Source organism: Cricetulus griseus, chromosome 5, assembly GCF_003668045.3.
Source record: "Cricetulus griseus strain 17A/GY chromosome 5, alternate assembly CriGri-PICRH-1.0, whole genome shotgun sequence".
Taxonomy (NCBI): Eukaryota; Metazoa; Chordata; class Mammalia; order Rodentia; family Cricetidae; genus Cricetulus; species Cricetulus griseus.
The window spans coordinates 88,542,969-88,556,775 of NC_048598.1; the positions used below are offsets into that span (position 1 = coordinate 88,542,969).

Below are 13,807 nucleotides of genomic sequence, written 5' to 3' on the forward strand. Positions count from 1 at the left end.
ACTGAGTTCCTAATATTCGTTCTAGTGCTTGGATCAAAGGTGTGAACTCTGTTTCTCTTTTAGACTGATTCACTCTCATGTAGCCCAGGGTGGCCTTGAACTCACAGAGATCCATCTGCCTCTATCTCCTGAGTCCTGGAATTAAAGGTGTGTGCCACCACTGCCCAGCTTCTATGGCTGTGGCTAGCTTTGCATTCTGATCTTCAGGCAAGCTTTATTAGAACATAAACAATATATCACCACAATAAGGCCTTGAGTTTGAATCCCCCCAGCACACATGTAAAGAGCAAGCCAGGTATCTTGTGCCCATAATCACAGTATGGGAGTCATGAGGACAGGGGGATTCACTGGGCCTTGCTGGCCATCTAAAATTACTGAATCGGTAAGAGACCCTGTCTCTGGTCTCTACACACACACACACACACACACACACACACACACACACACACGCGTGCACGTACACATACACACACATTTGTATACATGCACACATGTACATATACACAAACATATATACATGCACACATGTACAATACACATCTGTGTACATGGACACAATGCACACATACACAAGCATTTGTATACATGCGCACATGTATACATATATACACAAACACATAATACATGCAATACATGCACACACATGTACACACACACAGACATGCACACCATACAAGCAAACTAAATCTTGTTTAAACAGCAAAAGCCACACACCTATCACTGTTGCCCAAGCTTTTAAAATGGAATTGAACTTATAAAACGGACCAGCAGCAGCTGGCTTGCCCACAGCAAGGTGAAGGGTGAAAGGAAAAGAGCGGTTCTCTTGGCATGTCCAGACCCAAAGTGGGGGTGTGGCTCCATGACCCTTTGGTCTACCTGCCCATGTCACATTTACTAGTCAGAAGGGAATCTGTGTTGTAGCTGGGCCACTAGCTAAACAGTCCCTTCACTGGCATTTGCTATGAACAAGGCTGTGTCTACAATAGTATCTTATCCAGCTAGAAAAACGAAACAATCTTTTTACCGGGAGCAGCCAGAGACACCCCAAGAGGGCTTTCTAGGCTGAGCAATGTCTGCCAGTGTAGGCAGGGCATACATGTGTGTTTAGCAAGCATGAAGCAAAGACAGCCCCCACTCTGTAGAGTTGCTCGGTACTTCACAGAGGCAAGGGCTGCCCACGGTGATGCTTGCGATTTCCTAACCGGGTCAGCGGCGTGAGAGGCTTTTGGTGACTTCCCAAAGGCAGAGCAGTGAGGCAGTGATTGCCCTTCTTGTCATCTGAAGCTAACAATCCCTGTGTTGTCTTTTGCTGTTGTTATTCCAAGCTTTGTCTGCAGGGGGCGCACCCGGGCCATCACGGGACCCGTGGTTCTGCTTTCTGATTCTAGGGCACCTTTATTAAATGCTGCAGTGTGCGACCCCAGTGCCAAACACCTCGGCGGCTGTGCCACTCCAGAGTTTCAGCAGTGCCTGTGGCTAGTCCCCGCCCGCTGAGGTTTTCTGTGGTGACTTCTGGCAAGTTCACCATCTCCTGGGCAACTTCCCAGAGAGAAGCGTGCCCATCTTGACCTCATTGACCTTGACCTCAGTGACGCGACAACGCTCTCTCCTGTGAGGTTTGAATCTCAGCCTCTAGGAGCACCTCCCACAATATTTTCTTTTCTGTGGTTGTGTGTGTGTGTGTGTGTGTGTGTGTGTGTGTGTGTGTGTGTGATGTACATGTGGTGTGTGTGTGGTGTGTGAGTGTGTGTGTGTTTTGTGTGGGCTGTGTGCGTTGTGTGTTTTGTATGTCTGTTTTATGTGTGTTGTGTGTGTTGTGTTGTGTGTCTGCTGTGTGTGTATGTGCCTGTGTGTGGTGTGTGCATGCATGTGGGTCTGTGTAATTTGTATAGAAACCAGAGGTTGAGGCCCTGTATCTCTCTCCATCTTACATTTTACGATGGGAACTCCTTCAATCTAGAACTCCTGGATTCAGCTAGACTGCCTGCCTGGCCAGTGATACACAAAGCTCCACTTCTCGACACCTGGAATTATAGACATGCACCAATATACCCAGCTTTTACATGGGTGCTGAGGACCCAAACTCATATCTACATACATGTACACCAAGCACCTTACCACCACCACATCCCAGCCATCTCACTAACCTGTTTTCTGAAAATTTTAAAGTTTTTTTTTAATGTGTATGCTTGAGTGTCTGCATGTACATATGCATGTTTTGTGCGTGCCTGGTGCCAGGGGAGCCAAAAGAGGATGTGGTACTGTTAGACCCCCGGAAAACTCAGGTATCCGGGATCCCAGGCCACGACTGCGGTCACCCCAATCACCAGGCGGATTCGAGAGCTTGCTGCAAACTGCACGAGGCTTTATTGTAATTTAACGAGCTAACCCCATGTGAGCTCGGGTCTTTCACCCACCAGCCATGGCGATGACTAGCAAAAGACAGCTCCTAGGGCCTCCCAAGAGATCTTATAGGGCAGCGTAAGGGGAGTGTCTAGGAGTATGCACAGGCTCACTATTGGTGTGCCTCCAGGCTTGGAGGGCTTGCCCTGTGTTGATTGGTCAACTGGTTGTTATGGCCCATAGGCCCTCTCAGGGTGGTTGCTATGCTTTGTGCGTCATTGCTGTGCGCTTGTCCGTAAAGCACACCCAGGGTCGTAAAGCATAGCGCCACCAGCTAACTTCCGATTGGTTCCTTGTCATGAGACAGGCATCTGACTTTCTAGTGACTAACTAACTTCTGATGGGTTCCTTGTCACAAGGCAGGCATCTGACCTCTAAGTGACCAAGGCAAGTTTATGGCAAGCACGTGTTCGGCTGTTATGGCTGCCGAAAGGGGAGCAGGTCCCTTCAGTACCAACTTCTGGAACTGGAGTTTCGAGTGAGTGGTTGTGATCCTCAATGTGGGTGCTAGGAACCAAACCTGGGTCTTCCGTAAGAACAGCAAGTACTCTTAATCACTGAACCATCTCTCCAGACCCTACCTTCTTCATTTCTTGTATTTCTCAACCTGACATAACTAATCATTCTTTGTATCTACTTCCTTCACTGTTGGAATCACTGTGGATTCTGTCTCCTGCTATGTTGGTTACAACACACACAGCCTCTAGGCTTCCGAGATGTTGCAGGCAGCTCCTTACCTCCACTTTAATGTATCTTCCTCCACAGATCCTCAGAGCATCTTTAGTCACTTCCTCTCCTGAACATCCTTGTCTCAGCACAGTTGGGTTAAGAAACCAGAAATCACTCCCACTATTTCAAGTCCAAAGAGATTTTCTAATACAGGAACATTCATGCTTAAGTCCTGGTTTCTTTCCTAGCTGTATAGCTGTGGCCAGAGTGCTCTCTCCATAAAGTGGTTTCTAACCTCTAGAGATAGTGACAGTCCTAACTTCTAGGCTGTTCTGAAACTTAAGTACAGCACACCATGAAAAATCTCCAGTGTCAAGCATATAGTTAGCGCCCAATAGCCATAAGCTATTGCTATGGTTATCATTATAACCCCCTAAACCAGGGTGGGAGAGATGACTCAGGGGTTAAGAGCACTGACTGCTCTTCCAGAGGTCCTGAGTTCAATTCCCAGAAACCACATGGTGGTTCACAGCCATCTCTAATGAAATATGGTGCCCTCTTCTGGCCTGCAGGGATACATGCAAACAGAACACTATCTAGACCACTCCAGCACACCTGAATACAGTATCTCAGAGCACATAGCGGAGGAACCAGGAAGGGAGGGGCTGCTTCAACACAAGATGTCATCTGTGACTGAAGAATAGACCAGCTGAGGCTGAATGATATGCAGGTCCCATAGGACAAAGCGCTTCTCAGACTGCCTGTCCATATCACACATGCCAACCTCTTCACCTGCGCTGAGCTGATCTCTCTCCTCTGGGCACACTTTGAAATTGTAATTAAAATATAATATATGCACATTTTTAAAAGTCAGAATACAAACGGCATAGTTAACAAGAAAATAAGTCCCCTGACCATCCCCAAGCCTGGTCCCTCAGCTCTCTCACCTCGGAACAACCATTGTGAAAAGGCTCCTCTGGTCTCTCTTCAGACATGTTCTAAACATATATGATGAACTCAGCGTGTTTTCACATTTCACAGTGCATACACTAGTGCCTCTGGGGTTGCTGGTTTTGCTTTTCTGAATTATATCTCTCCGAGGACCAGATACTGATATAAACGTAGCTACTGTCCTTTTTTTCATATTGTTCTTTAAAATATCTGCCTTGTTTTGTTTTGCTTGAGACAGCATCTCATATAACCCACGCTGACCCTGAATTCTCTGTCGTTTTGCTTCAGTCTCCAAACTGCAATGATTATTTGCCTGCACTACCACACCTGGCTCTGCTTAGCAGCTCTGAGTTGGATGCTAGTTATTTGATCAGCTCCTTCTGATGAAGTTCAAGTGGCTCCCAGTCTTGCTATTACAAACAAGGCTGTAAAAAAATCCTCTGATACACCAGTTTGTTTGTTTGTTTGTTTGTTGTTTTTATGATGCAGAAAATGTCTGACATCTTACAGCTGGAGCCCCAAAGGTCACCTTTATGGTCTTGTATTGAAACACAGGAGCGAGAAATCAAAACCCCCATTCCAGTCCAGATCCATGTCACCTGGCCACTCTTCGAGCCCAGCTTCCCTGCAGATTAGGCTGTGGTAGGGGCACCTGCTTTACATTGCCTCACAAGGGGGCATGCAATGTGTGAAAGCTCAAGAGTGCTGTACTCACACATGGAATTCTTTTTTTTCTCCATTTTTTTACTTGAAATAGAAACAAGATGGTTTTACATGTCAAACCTAGTTCCCTCTCCTTCCCCTCCTCTCTTACCACCCCCCCCCAACTAACATTCTACTTATCCTATACCCTTTCTGCTCCCCAGGGAGGGTGAGGCCTTCCATAGGGGATCTTCAGAGTCTGTCATAGCCTTTGGGATAGGGCCTAGGCCCACCCCCGGGTGTCTAGGCTCAGGGAGTATCCCTCCATGTGGAATGGGCTCCCAAAGTCCATTCCTAGGCTAGGGATAAGTACTGATCTACTACAAGAGGCCCCAAAGATTTCCAAGGTCTCCTCACTGACACCCACATTCATGGGGTCTGGTTCAATCCCATGCTGGTTTCCCAGCTATCAGTCTGGGGACCAAGAGCTCCCCCTTGTTCATGTCAACTGTTTCTGTGGGTTTCACCAGCCTGGTCTGGACCCCTTTGTTCATCACTCCTCCTCCTCTGCAACTGGATTCCAGTTCAGTTCAGTGTTTAGCTGTGGGTGTCTGCTTCTACTTCCACCAGCTGCTGGATGAAGGCTCTAGGATGGCATACAAGTTAGTCATCAATCTCATTATCAGGGGGGGGGCATTTAAGGTAGCCTCTCCTCTGTTGCTTAGATTGTCAGTTGGGGTCATCTTTGTAGATCTCCAGACCTTTCCCTAGTGCCTGATTTCTCCTTAAAACTATAATGGCTCCCTCAATTATGGTTATCTCTTATCTTGCTCTCCTCTATTCTTTCCCTGACACAACCTTCCTGCTCCTTCATGTCCTCCTCACCCCTCCTCTTCTCCCCTTCTCATTCTCCTAGCTCCCTCTCCCCTCCCACCATGCTCCCAATTTGCTCAGGAGAATCTTGAAATTCTCAGGCAAATGGATGGAACTAGAAGAAACCATTCTGAGCAAGGTAACCCAGTCACAAAAAGACAAACATGGTATGCACTCACTCATATATGGATTTTAGACATAGAGCAAAGGATTACCAGCCTACAGTCCACTCTGCCAGAGAAGCTAGGAAACAAGGAGGACTCTAAGAGAGACATACATTGCCCCCCGGAGAAGGGGATAGGGACAAGATCTCCACACATAGAATTCTTTGGAAGCCTGCAACTGATGTGTGCTTCAGAATGTGTCCTCCACCTTCAGCACACTGTATGCCCCGCCCCTGCAAAGAGCTACCTGGCCCACCTGTAGCTCCTGCTGCTTGGCAACCTAAGGCTGCCACTCTCCGTGAATCCTTCTATTTCCATGCCACTGATGGAACCGGGCTGGGCACCATCTGTGAGGCTGTCCGGCGACTACAAGCAAAGTCTCTGCATTTGTACCGGCAAGCCAGGTCACTCTGATTCTCACCCTTGGAACAATTTTCTAGGCAAATCGCAAGTGACTCAGGATAAACAGGAAGGGAGAGAGAGTCAGGACCATGAAGAGTCAGGCCATGCAGTCAGGACCATGAAGGACCACTAGCAGTTGTCATGAGTAAGCTGAAATCAGGAAGGAGCATATGCATATGCTGTCACCCAGCTGGTAATAACAGAGCTAGAGTTCAGATGTAGCACGTTCTCCTGTCATGTGCCCCTGACTCCGCCTATTGAAAGTGTTTTGTTAAAGTTTTTCATAAGACAAACAATGGCAAAGTGTATTTCCCAGGCTTCTAGAATCTTCACCCCCTCCTCCGCTCTCCATTCTACGCATCAGGATGTACAGTTTAAGTCGTATTCATTTCCTAGATATTCTTCAACAGGGTCCCATGGATTGGGTGGCTCAGTCAGCTGACATTTATACTCAAAGCTAGACATTTCGGCAGGCTCGGGTTTTAAAAAAACACCAGGACAGAAGGCTCTGATGCAAGCCTATAATTGTTCATTTTACCTGTCAACTTGACAGGGCCCTGGGATGCCCAGTTACCTTGCTAGGTGTTATTCTTAGCTTTGAGGGTGCTAACCTTTAAGGAAATGGAGTAAGAAAAGCAGGCTGCCCACACCCAGTGTGAATGGGCCTCATCCAATCCACCGAGGTCTTTTATAAAACAAAATGGAAGGTTGAATGTGACCAATTGCATTAGTGGGTTCCTGCATGAGGGCCTGCCTCATTGTTCTCAGGTCTTTGGACTGAGACTAGCAGTACCAGCCCTTTCAGTTTGCAGGTTTGGGGTTTCAGTTTGCAGACAGGAGACTATGAACTTTCCAATCTCTATAATCCCATGAGCTAATTCTCATGTTTCTTTTCCTATGTTGCCTACTGATTCTTTTTCTCTGGGGAAGCCAACACAAGACTTCCCTCTTGCTCTGAGCCTACATGGTCTTCCCTCTGTACTTAGCGGCATACTTATCTTCTAAAGGCATTAGTCACACTGGATTAGGATCCTCTGCAATGACATCATTTCAAGGCGGTGATTTCTATGAGGATCCCATCTTCAAATTAGGTCGCATTCTGGGGTCCTGGGGACCATCTGAGTACTGGAAATCGATTCATCCCAATTACCTCAGGAATTGGATTCCATCCAGTAGGCTTCTGGAACCAACAGATGCCATGCCAGTTTTCAAAGCAGCCCTGAGGGGTAACAAAGGCCCAATCTTCCCTGTGTTTTGTTTTTAAATTACTTATTACATACATTTATTTGGGGTGTATGGGGTACATAAATGCCACAGCACACATGTGGGAAGTCAGTTCTCTCTGTGTTTTTAACCACGCGGATCTCAGGGATCAAATGCAGGTGATCAGGCTTTGCCAGCAGAGAACTCTACTGACTGAACTATCTTCCTGCCCACAACCTGCAGTTCTTACCACAGCCTCTAACCTAAAGTGCCCTAGCAACTGGTAGAATGTGGCTATTATGAGGATAGGGGATTATGATGGTGGCCAGAACCTGATGAAGCCAAATGTTATTGTCTTAAAATATGTCCTCTGGCCCTGGTTGGCAGCACTGTGGTTATCTGGATGGCAACAGAGGAAAGAGAGGTGATGGAAACCCGAGGGGCAGGAGAAAGCTGCCCCACCCTCTCCAAGGTGCCACCTGGTGACAACATACCTGAAGGAAAGTCAAAGGCTGCTTTGGTAAGAGGGTGCCCCTTGATGGCCCTAGCCATTGGGGCGGGGAGGGAGAGGGTGCCAAGCCTTAGAATCTAAGGGTGTGTACTGTGAGATTCAGATGCCACCAAGAAGAGCAGGACTGTGTCCCATCCCCATAACTGGTATCCAGCTGCCACCAGGAACTAGTAACCCTTCACGGGATTATAATGTTACATGAAACTGTCACTATTTGAGGCCCTTTCTTCTCTGTGGATAGGTCACACATGCAAATGCATACACCTATGTTGGCTGGTTCTCTCAACACAGACCCTAGGCTGCTTCCTCACTCTGGAGTCCCTGAAAGACCTGTTGCCTAACAGTTAGGTAAAGTGTGGGGAATAGGGAAGTGACCTCACTGGCGACAAGAACCACTACCTAACCAGATGCCCGCCTCACCTACCAGTGCCTTGCCTACAACTTTAGGGTACTGCCCCTTTGTGACAATTTGCCTTCCGTTCTTTAGTCTCTAGTACACTTCTCGCAAGTAAACCTTGCATACTCTGCTTTTTAAGGCTTTTGTTTTGTTGTTTTCCGAGACAGGTTTCTCTGTGTGGCCCTGGCTGTCCTGGAACTCACTCTGTAGACCAGGCTGACCTTGAATTTACAGAGATCCACCTGCCTCTGCCTCCCTAATACAGGGATTAAAGGCGTGCTTCGCCACCAACTGACCTGGATACCTTTTACAAACACACCCAGGCTACTGAGGCTTGGATCTGAGGGAGTGGTTCTGGGGAGCACCACATTGACTCTACCACCACCCCACCCCTTCTTCCCTATCCTAGGATGCAGAACCCCCAAAGCTAGAACTGCCCATCCTGGAAGAGAATGAAACCTGTGAGGACAAAGATTGCCCAGGGCCCCCTAAGTCAATGTCCCCAAAGTCTGGCCCTACCACCAAGGGTCAGGCTGGTGATGGGCCTGGACCGGAACCCATGGAGCTGCCCCTGACCCTTGAGACAGAACACCACAATGCGATGGAGCTGGAGAAGGTGCGCATGGAGTTTGAGCTAACACGCCTGAAGTATCTGCATCAGGAGAACGAACGGCAGCGGCAGCATGAGGAGGTGATGGAACAGCTACAGCAGCAGCAGCAGCACCAGACTTTGCCGCGCCAGGTAGTGGGATAGCGCTAAGGGCTAAGGGTCATCCCCATGGACCCCGGTAAGACAGGGTTCACTATTGCGTGACCACAATAGACGATCCGTAGATAGTGACCACAATAGACGATCCGTAGTCCGTAAGGTCAAGATATCTTTATTGGGATAAATACCAGCCAAACTCAAGCTAGAGCGTGCCCAAGGCAGCCGAGCAGCGAGGCCAGGGAGACGGGGCTTCCCATGTGCTCTGCAGCCCCTTAAGAGCCCATCCTGCGTTATCCTGACCTCACCTTGACCACGCCTTAACAGGCGTGGTCAGGCATGCCTGTAGCCAGCCTCTAACAGGCGTGGTTTACTGTACCCTACAGTTCACCGCACCTGCTTGGCTATGCGCCTTGCCTGCCAGTCCCCAGGTCTGGCTGAGAAGTGCTGAGCATCCATATAGCTTCCTCTAGCCTCTGGTGCCTTGAGTCAGTTTGCAGGGTGGTCTGAGACCACTGTCTCATCTTGGGTGACTCTACCAGAGCTTCTGTGTTAAATGAGATTCAAGTCTCCAAAGAGAGCTGAGGGTAGGAGAAACTCTGAAATCACACCCTCTACCCAGCAACCCTTTTTTTGATAGTCTGTGTTTGATACTCCCCATGACTGGTTTCCCACCACTTTTGTTTCTTAAGACATAGTAGCAGTCCCTGTGGTCTGGCCACTGAATGTCAACAGAACCATCTCCTCCCTTTCAGGGCTGAGTTTTCTCTGTTGAACACACTGCCTTATAACCAACTAAGGCAACGTTGTTCTCATAGAAATGTGTGCCCAACCCCTATTGTGGGGACAAGAATGCTCTTCTGAAGGATGGTGATCTAGGGTGCTTGACTAGCATGCTGGGTTAGGTCTCCAGCACCAAATAAAGCATATGTGGGATGGCCAGGATCCCAGCACTCAGCAAGTGAGGCAGAATGACCAGCTCAAGGTGACATAGCAAGTTTGAGGTTAACCTGGGCTATATGAAACCCTGTTACAAAAGACAAGTTGAGATGAAATGCCATGTAAGGTATTTATCACTGTGACCAGACCATTCTAAGGACTTCATGGTGAAAGATGTCACCACTTAAAATTGGTGCCTCCCAGTTGCTAAAGTCATAGAGTCTGGGTAAAATCCCTGGCTATACTGCTTTTGTAAGCCACTTAACCTTGAACACATTACTAATCCCCCTTGAGCCTTAGTTTGCTCATCACTGAAGTCAAACCCTTCTCAGGGGGTCAAGGTAAAGAATAAGTGAGAGAATGCGTGCAAGCCGCCTTGCGATGAGCCAGCACATTAGGTGAGTGCTCAGTAATGGTTAGATATTACCATTTTTATGAAGTCATACAATTGGCTTCTTGACCCGCCCTCGGCAGCTTACATCCATCATTCTCAGCTTTATTGGGAGTGTGATGTACAAAGAGCTCTGCTTCCCAGCTCTGAGTCATCCTGGGTTCTGAGAAGCTTGTCCTCGTCTAAGCTGTGGCTAGAATTGTTGAGAAGGATCTGACCCAAAGTAAATCCCATTGTAAGATCCCACCACAGGTCATCGGGGTCCCATCAATCAACACCGGCTGTTACATTTTCTCCAGCTTGCATTTCTGCAGCTTGCCCAAGAAACCTGTCCTGAGCCTGGTGTCAAAAGGCTTCCGGGAATAAGGCATTACTTTACCTGAATCATTGTCCAATTGACTGGTCAATTCTTTAAAGAGAAAATGGGTTTCTTTTCAGGATTCATTCTCAATGAACACATGCTGGCTTCCTAATTATTTTTTTCTTACTCACAAGGTACCTGCTTAATTATACATTAAATGCTATATTACTGAGCCATGCCACAATTATTGAATGGGACATCTGGAATACATTTTCCTCTCCTGATATCTAGAAAACATTTGCCTTTCTTTAGAATTCACACACATTCCACGGTATTTTCCAACTCTTGTAAGTTCTTAGATTCCCCCCCCCCCTTAATGTCCAAGGATAAAAATTGTTGCAAATTTTAGCCAGAAACTATTTAAATCAGGCATGCTATTGGTACTAGTTTCTTGTCTGGTCACTGTCATAGACACCCTGACAAACACAGCTGAAGGAAGGAAGGGCCCATTTTGGCTCATAGCTCCAGAGAGGAGCCCATGGAGGCTGGTCCCACTGCCTCGGTTAGGACTGGGCCTCAGATCACTGTTTCCTCTCAGTCCAGGGCTCCAACCGGAAACATGGAGCCCAACCACAGCTGGGTGGGAAGTCCTACCTCAGTAAACCTATCCTAGATAACTTCACAGGCATGCCTGAAGGGAAAATTAGCAACCACAGTCTCGTTGGTCCACGTCTCCTACTTATTTCTCTCTTTTTAATTTGAAAAATATTTCTCCTTTCTGGATGAAATGAAAATCCTTATCCTGAAGCCCTCTTCTTCTTCTTCTTCTTCTTCTTCTTCTTCTTCTTCTTCTTCTTCTTCTTCTTCTTCTTCTTCTTCTTCTCTCCTCCTCCCCCTCCTCCTCCTCCTTCTTCTTAAGATTTATTTATTTAGAAGAGGGCACCAGATCTCATAATGGATGGTTGTGAGCCACCATGTGGTTGCTAGGAATTGAACTCAGGACCTCTAGAAGACAGCCAGTGCTCTTAACCACTGAGCTTATCTCTCCAGTCCCAAAGTCCTCTGCTTCTTAAAAGATAGACCATGGGTAGTATAGTTGTCTAAAGGGTTTGCTATATGTATGTATATATGTATAGCATATATGTGTGTGTTCATATATATAATATGAACAAACAAGTTCATTGTACGAGTGTATTATATATATAAACTTATACATATGAATATATATACATACACACACATACATGCACATACTACAGCTTCCCTCCTCCCTTCCTCCCTTCCTCATTTCAGACTAAAACATGCAGGCTGTAGATTGTATCAGAAGTCATACATGGAGCCCCAGCCTACAGAGCACTGCCTGTCTAGAGAACACTGAATCTCTTCCTCTGGTCTCCTGCCTTCCTTGCTGTTCACCTCAGGGGCATCAGAGCTGGATTCATTCCCTATCCCTTTAGTTTTATGTCTTGATAGAGTTGCTTTCTCATTTCTGTAGCTGTTTTCAGCAAGGATGTATCTAAGGCCTGGGCCCTTGGGAATAGCTTACAAAAGTGTTTTGTTAATGGTTCATTTCCAAAAACAAAACAAAACAAAACAAACCTGGTGTGGGGCATGACTTGATTATGGAGCCTTCCATCGTTTTCTCTTTTTCTAAGTGACTGGAAGGAGAGGGGAGACAACGGATGAATAAATTTAATTATAGTGAATATATCTAAACTAATATTTCTCACTAGTTTAGGGCATCTCAGTCTTTGCCATTTAGCTGTGAAAGTATGACATCTTAAACAATATTGTGGAGCAGAAAGCATGGGAAATTCTTTGGCTCAGACCAAAACTGATGACAGGTAGAACAAGTCTGAACCTAGTTAGTGACTTTAGAAAATAGAACTCAGAGTCAGACCCATTTGACAACCCGATTCCCTGCACAGTCAGGGAGACTATAACTCTAGCCACCTGCCCCCGGAAAAAGCAAATCAGGGTGGAGGACCACATACTAACCATGTGACATGTGCCAAGACACAGGGAGTCTGAGACACTCACTTGAGCTCAAGGGATGCATCTTCAGAGTGCCACTGTTCCAGAAAACTAGACTATCAGGGGACAATATCCAAAGAATATTTCTAAGAGGGCTGGAGAGATGGCTCAAAGGTTAAAAAGCACTGACTGCTCTTCCAGAGGTTCTGAGTTCAATTCCCAGCAACCACATGGTGGCTCACAACCATCTGTAATGAGATCTGATACTCTCTTCTGACCTGCAGGGATACCTGCAGTCAGAACACTGTATACATAGTAAATAAATAAATCTTAAATATGAATGTATGTATGTATGTATGTATGTATGTATTTCTAAGAACCAGAGATCTGGGAACCTTGGAATACTAGAGAACTTGTTCACATGGGCAACCCCGCTGGGCAAGATGGGACAGGGAGGGAAAGGACAGTGTTAGCCTAGTGCCCAAGGTCAGGAGAGATAATGCAAGTTCAAGATACAAAGCAAACGAGATCCTCTATGTGCCAGTGACCTCACTAGGCCCCCCCCCCATTTATTTTCTCATTCTTCCTCGTGACTTTGGGAAGGGAGTATTACTACTGAGTGGCCTCCTTGAGGTCACCTTCCAGGTTGGGGCAGGACTGAATCTAGATCTGGTATTGCCAGCTATGCCATCTTCTTTCCCTCACAGTTCTCAGGAGGCCTCCAGGACCTCTTGCTCCCCCAGAACCAGTTTGCCATGTTCCTGTATTGCTTCATCTTCATCCACATCGTCTACGTTGCCAAGGAGATGGTCTTCTTTCTCTTCTCCAAGCATTACCTGTTCTGCCTGGCGGCCATATTGCTGTGTTTGATTAAAACCCTGTGGTCCTACTTCCAAGTGCCTTTGCTTCTTCCATCACTGGCAATGTCCTCTGTGCACCACCAGACTCCTCCCCTCCCATTGCAACCCTGCTCCATGGCACAGCTGCCAGCTAGCTGCTGACGACTAGCCTGTGTGTGAAGGCACTTGGCCAGCCCCCTGCCTTCAGCCTGCTTCTCACTGTGATGACAATGCCTCCTCCCCAAGAGAGAACTGCAGAAGTCAACAGGTTGGAGTTGCCAGGTGGATCCTCAAGGAGGGCCCAGAAAGCCTTGTTAAAATGATAGAATCACATTAGTGACCAAGCTGGCCTGGATCCTACCACATCTACTCATGCTGGTACAGTTTTCTTTTTTTCCCTTTATATTGTAAGGTTAAAGTAAGCCCATCCCCCAACAAAAAT

At 47.0% G+C, this 13,807-nt stretch overlaps 1 protein-coding gene across 1 annotated transcript; it reads left to right on the plus strand.

The window, feature by feature from the left end:
* The first annotated feature begins 7,710 nt into the window (after positions 1 to 7,710).
* On the plus strand, positions 7,711 to 13,527 carry Tmem247 (transmembrane protein 247). Its single transcript, XM_027418089.1, has 3 exons — positions 7,711 to 7,827; positions 8,625 to 8,957; positions 13,234 to 13,527. The coding sequence occupies exons 1-3, from the start codon at positions 7,711 to 7,713 to the stop codon at positions 13,525 to 13,527; spliced, it is 744 nt and encodes a 247-aa protein (XP_027273890.1).
* Positions 13,528 to 13,807: the final 280 nt, after the last annotated feature.

Bases quoted from the DNA above. Each gene is read 5' to 3' on its own strand.
- Tmem247 (XM_027418089.1), top strand. From the start codon at position 7,711: ATGGCAACAGAGGAAAGAGAGGTGATGGAAACCCGAGGGGCAGGAGAA. The intron at 7,828-8,624 runs GTAAGAGGGTGC...TCCCTATCCTAG, and splicing joins GAAAGTCAAAGGCTGCTTTG to GATGCAGAACCCCCAAAGCT. The intron at 8,958-13,233 runs GTAGTGGGATAG...TTTCCCTCACAG, and splicing joins ACCAGACTTTGCCGCGCCAG to TTCTCAGGAGGCCTCCAGGA.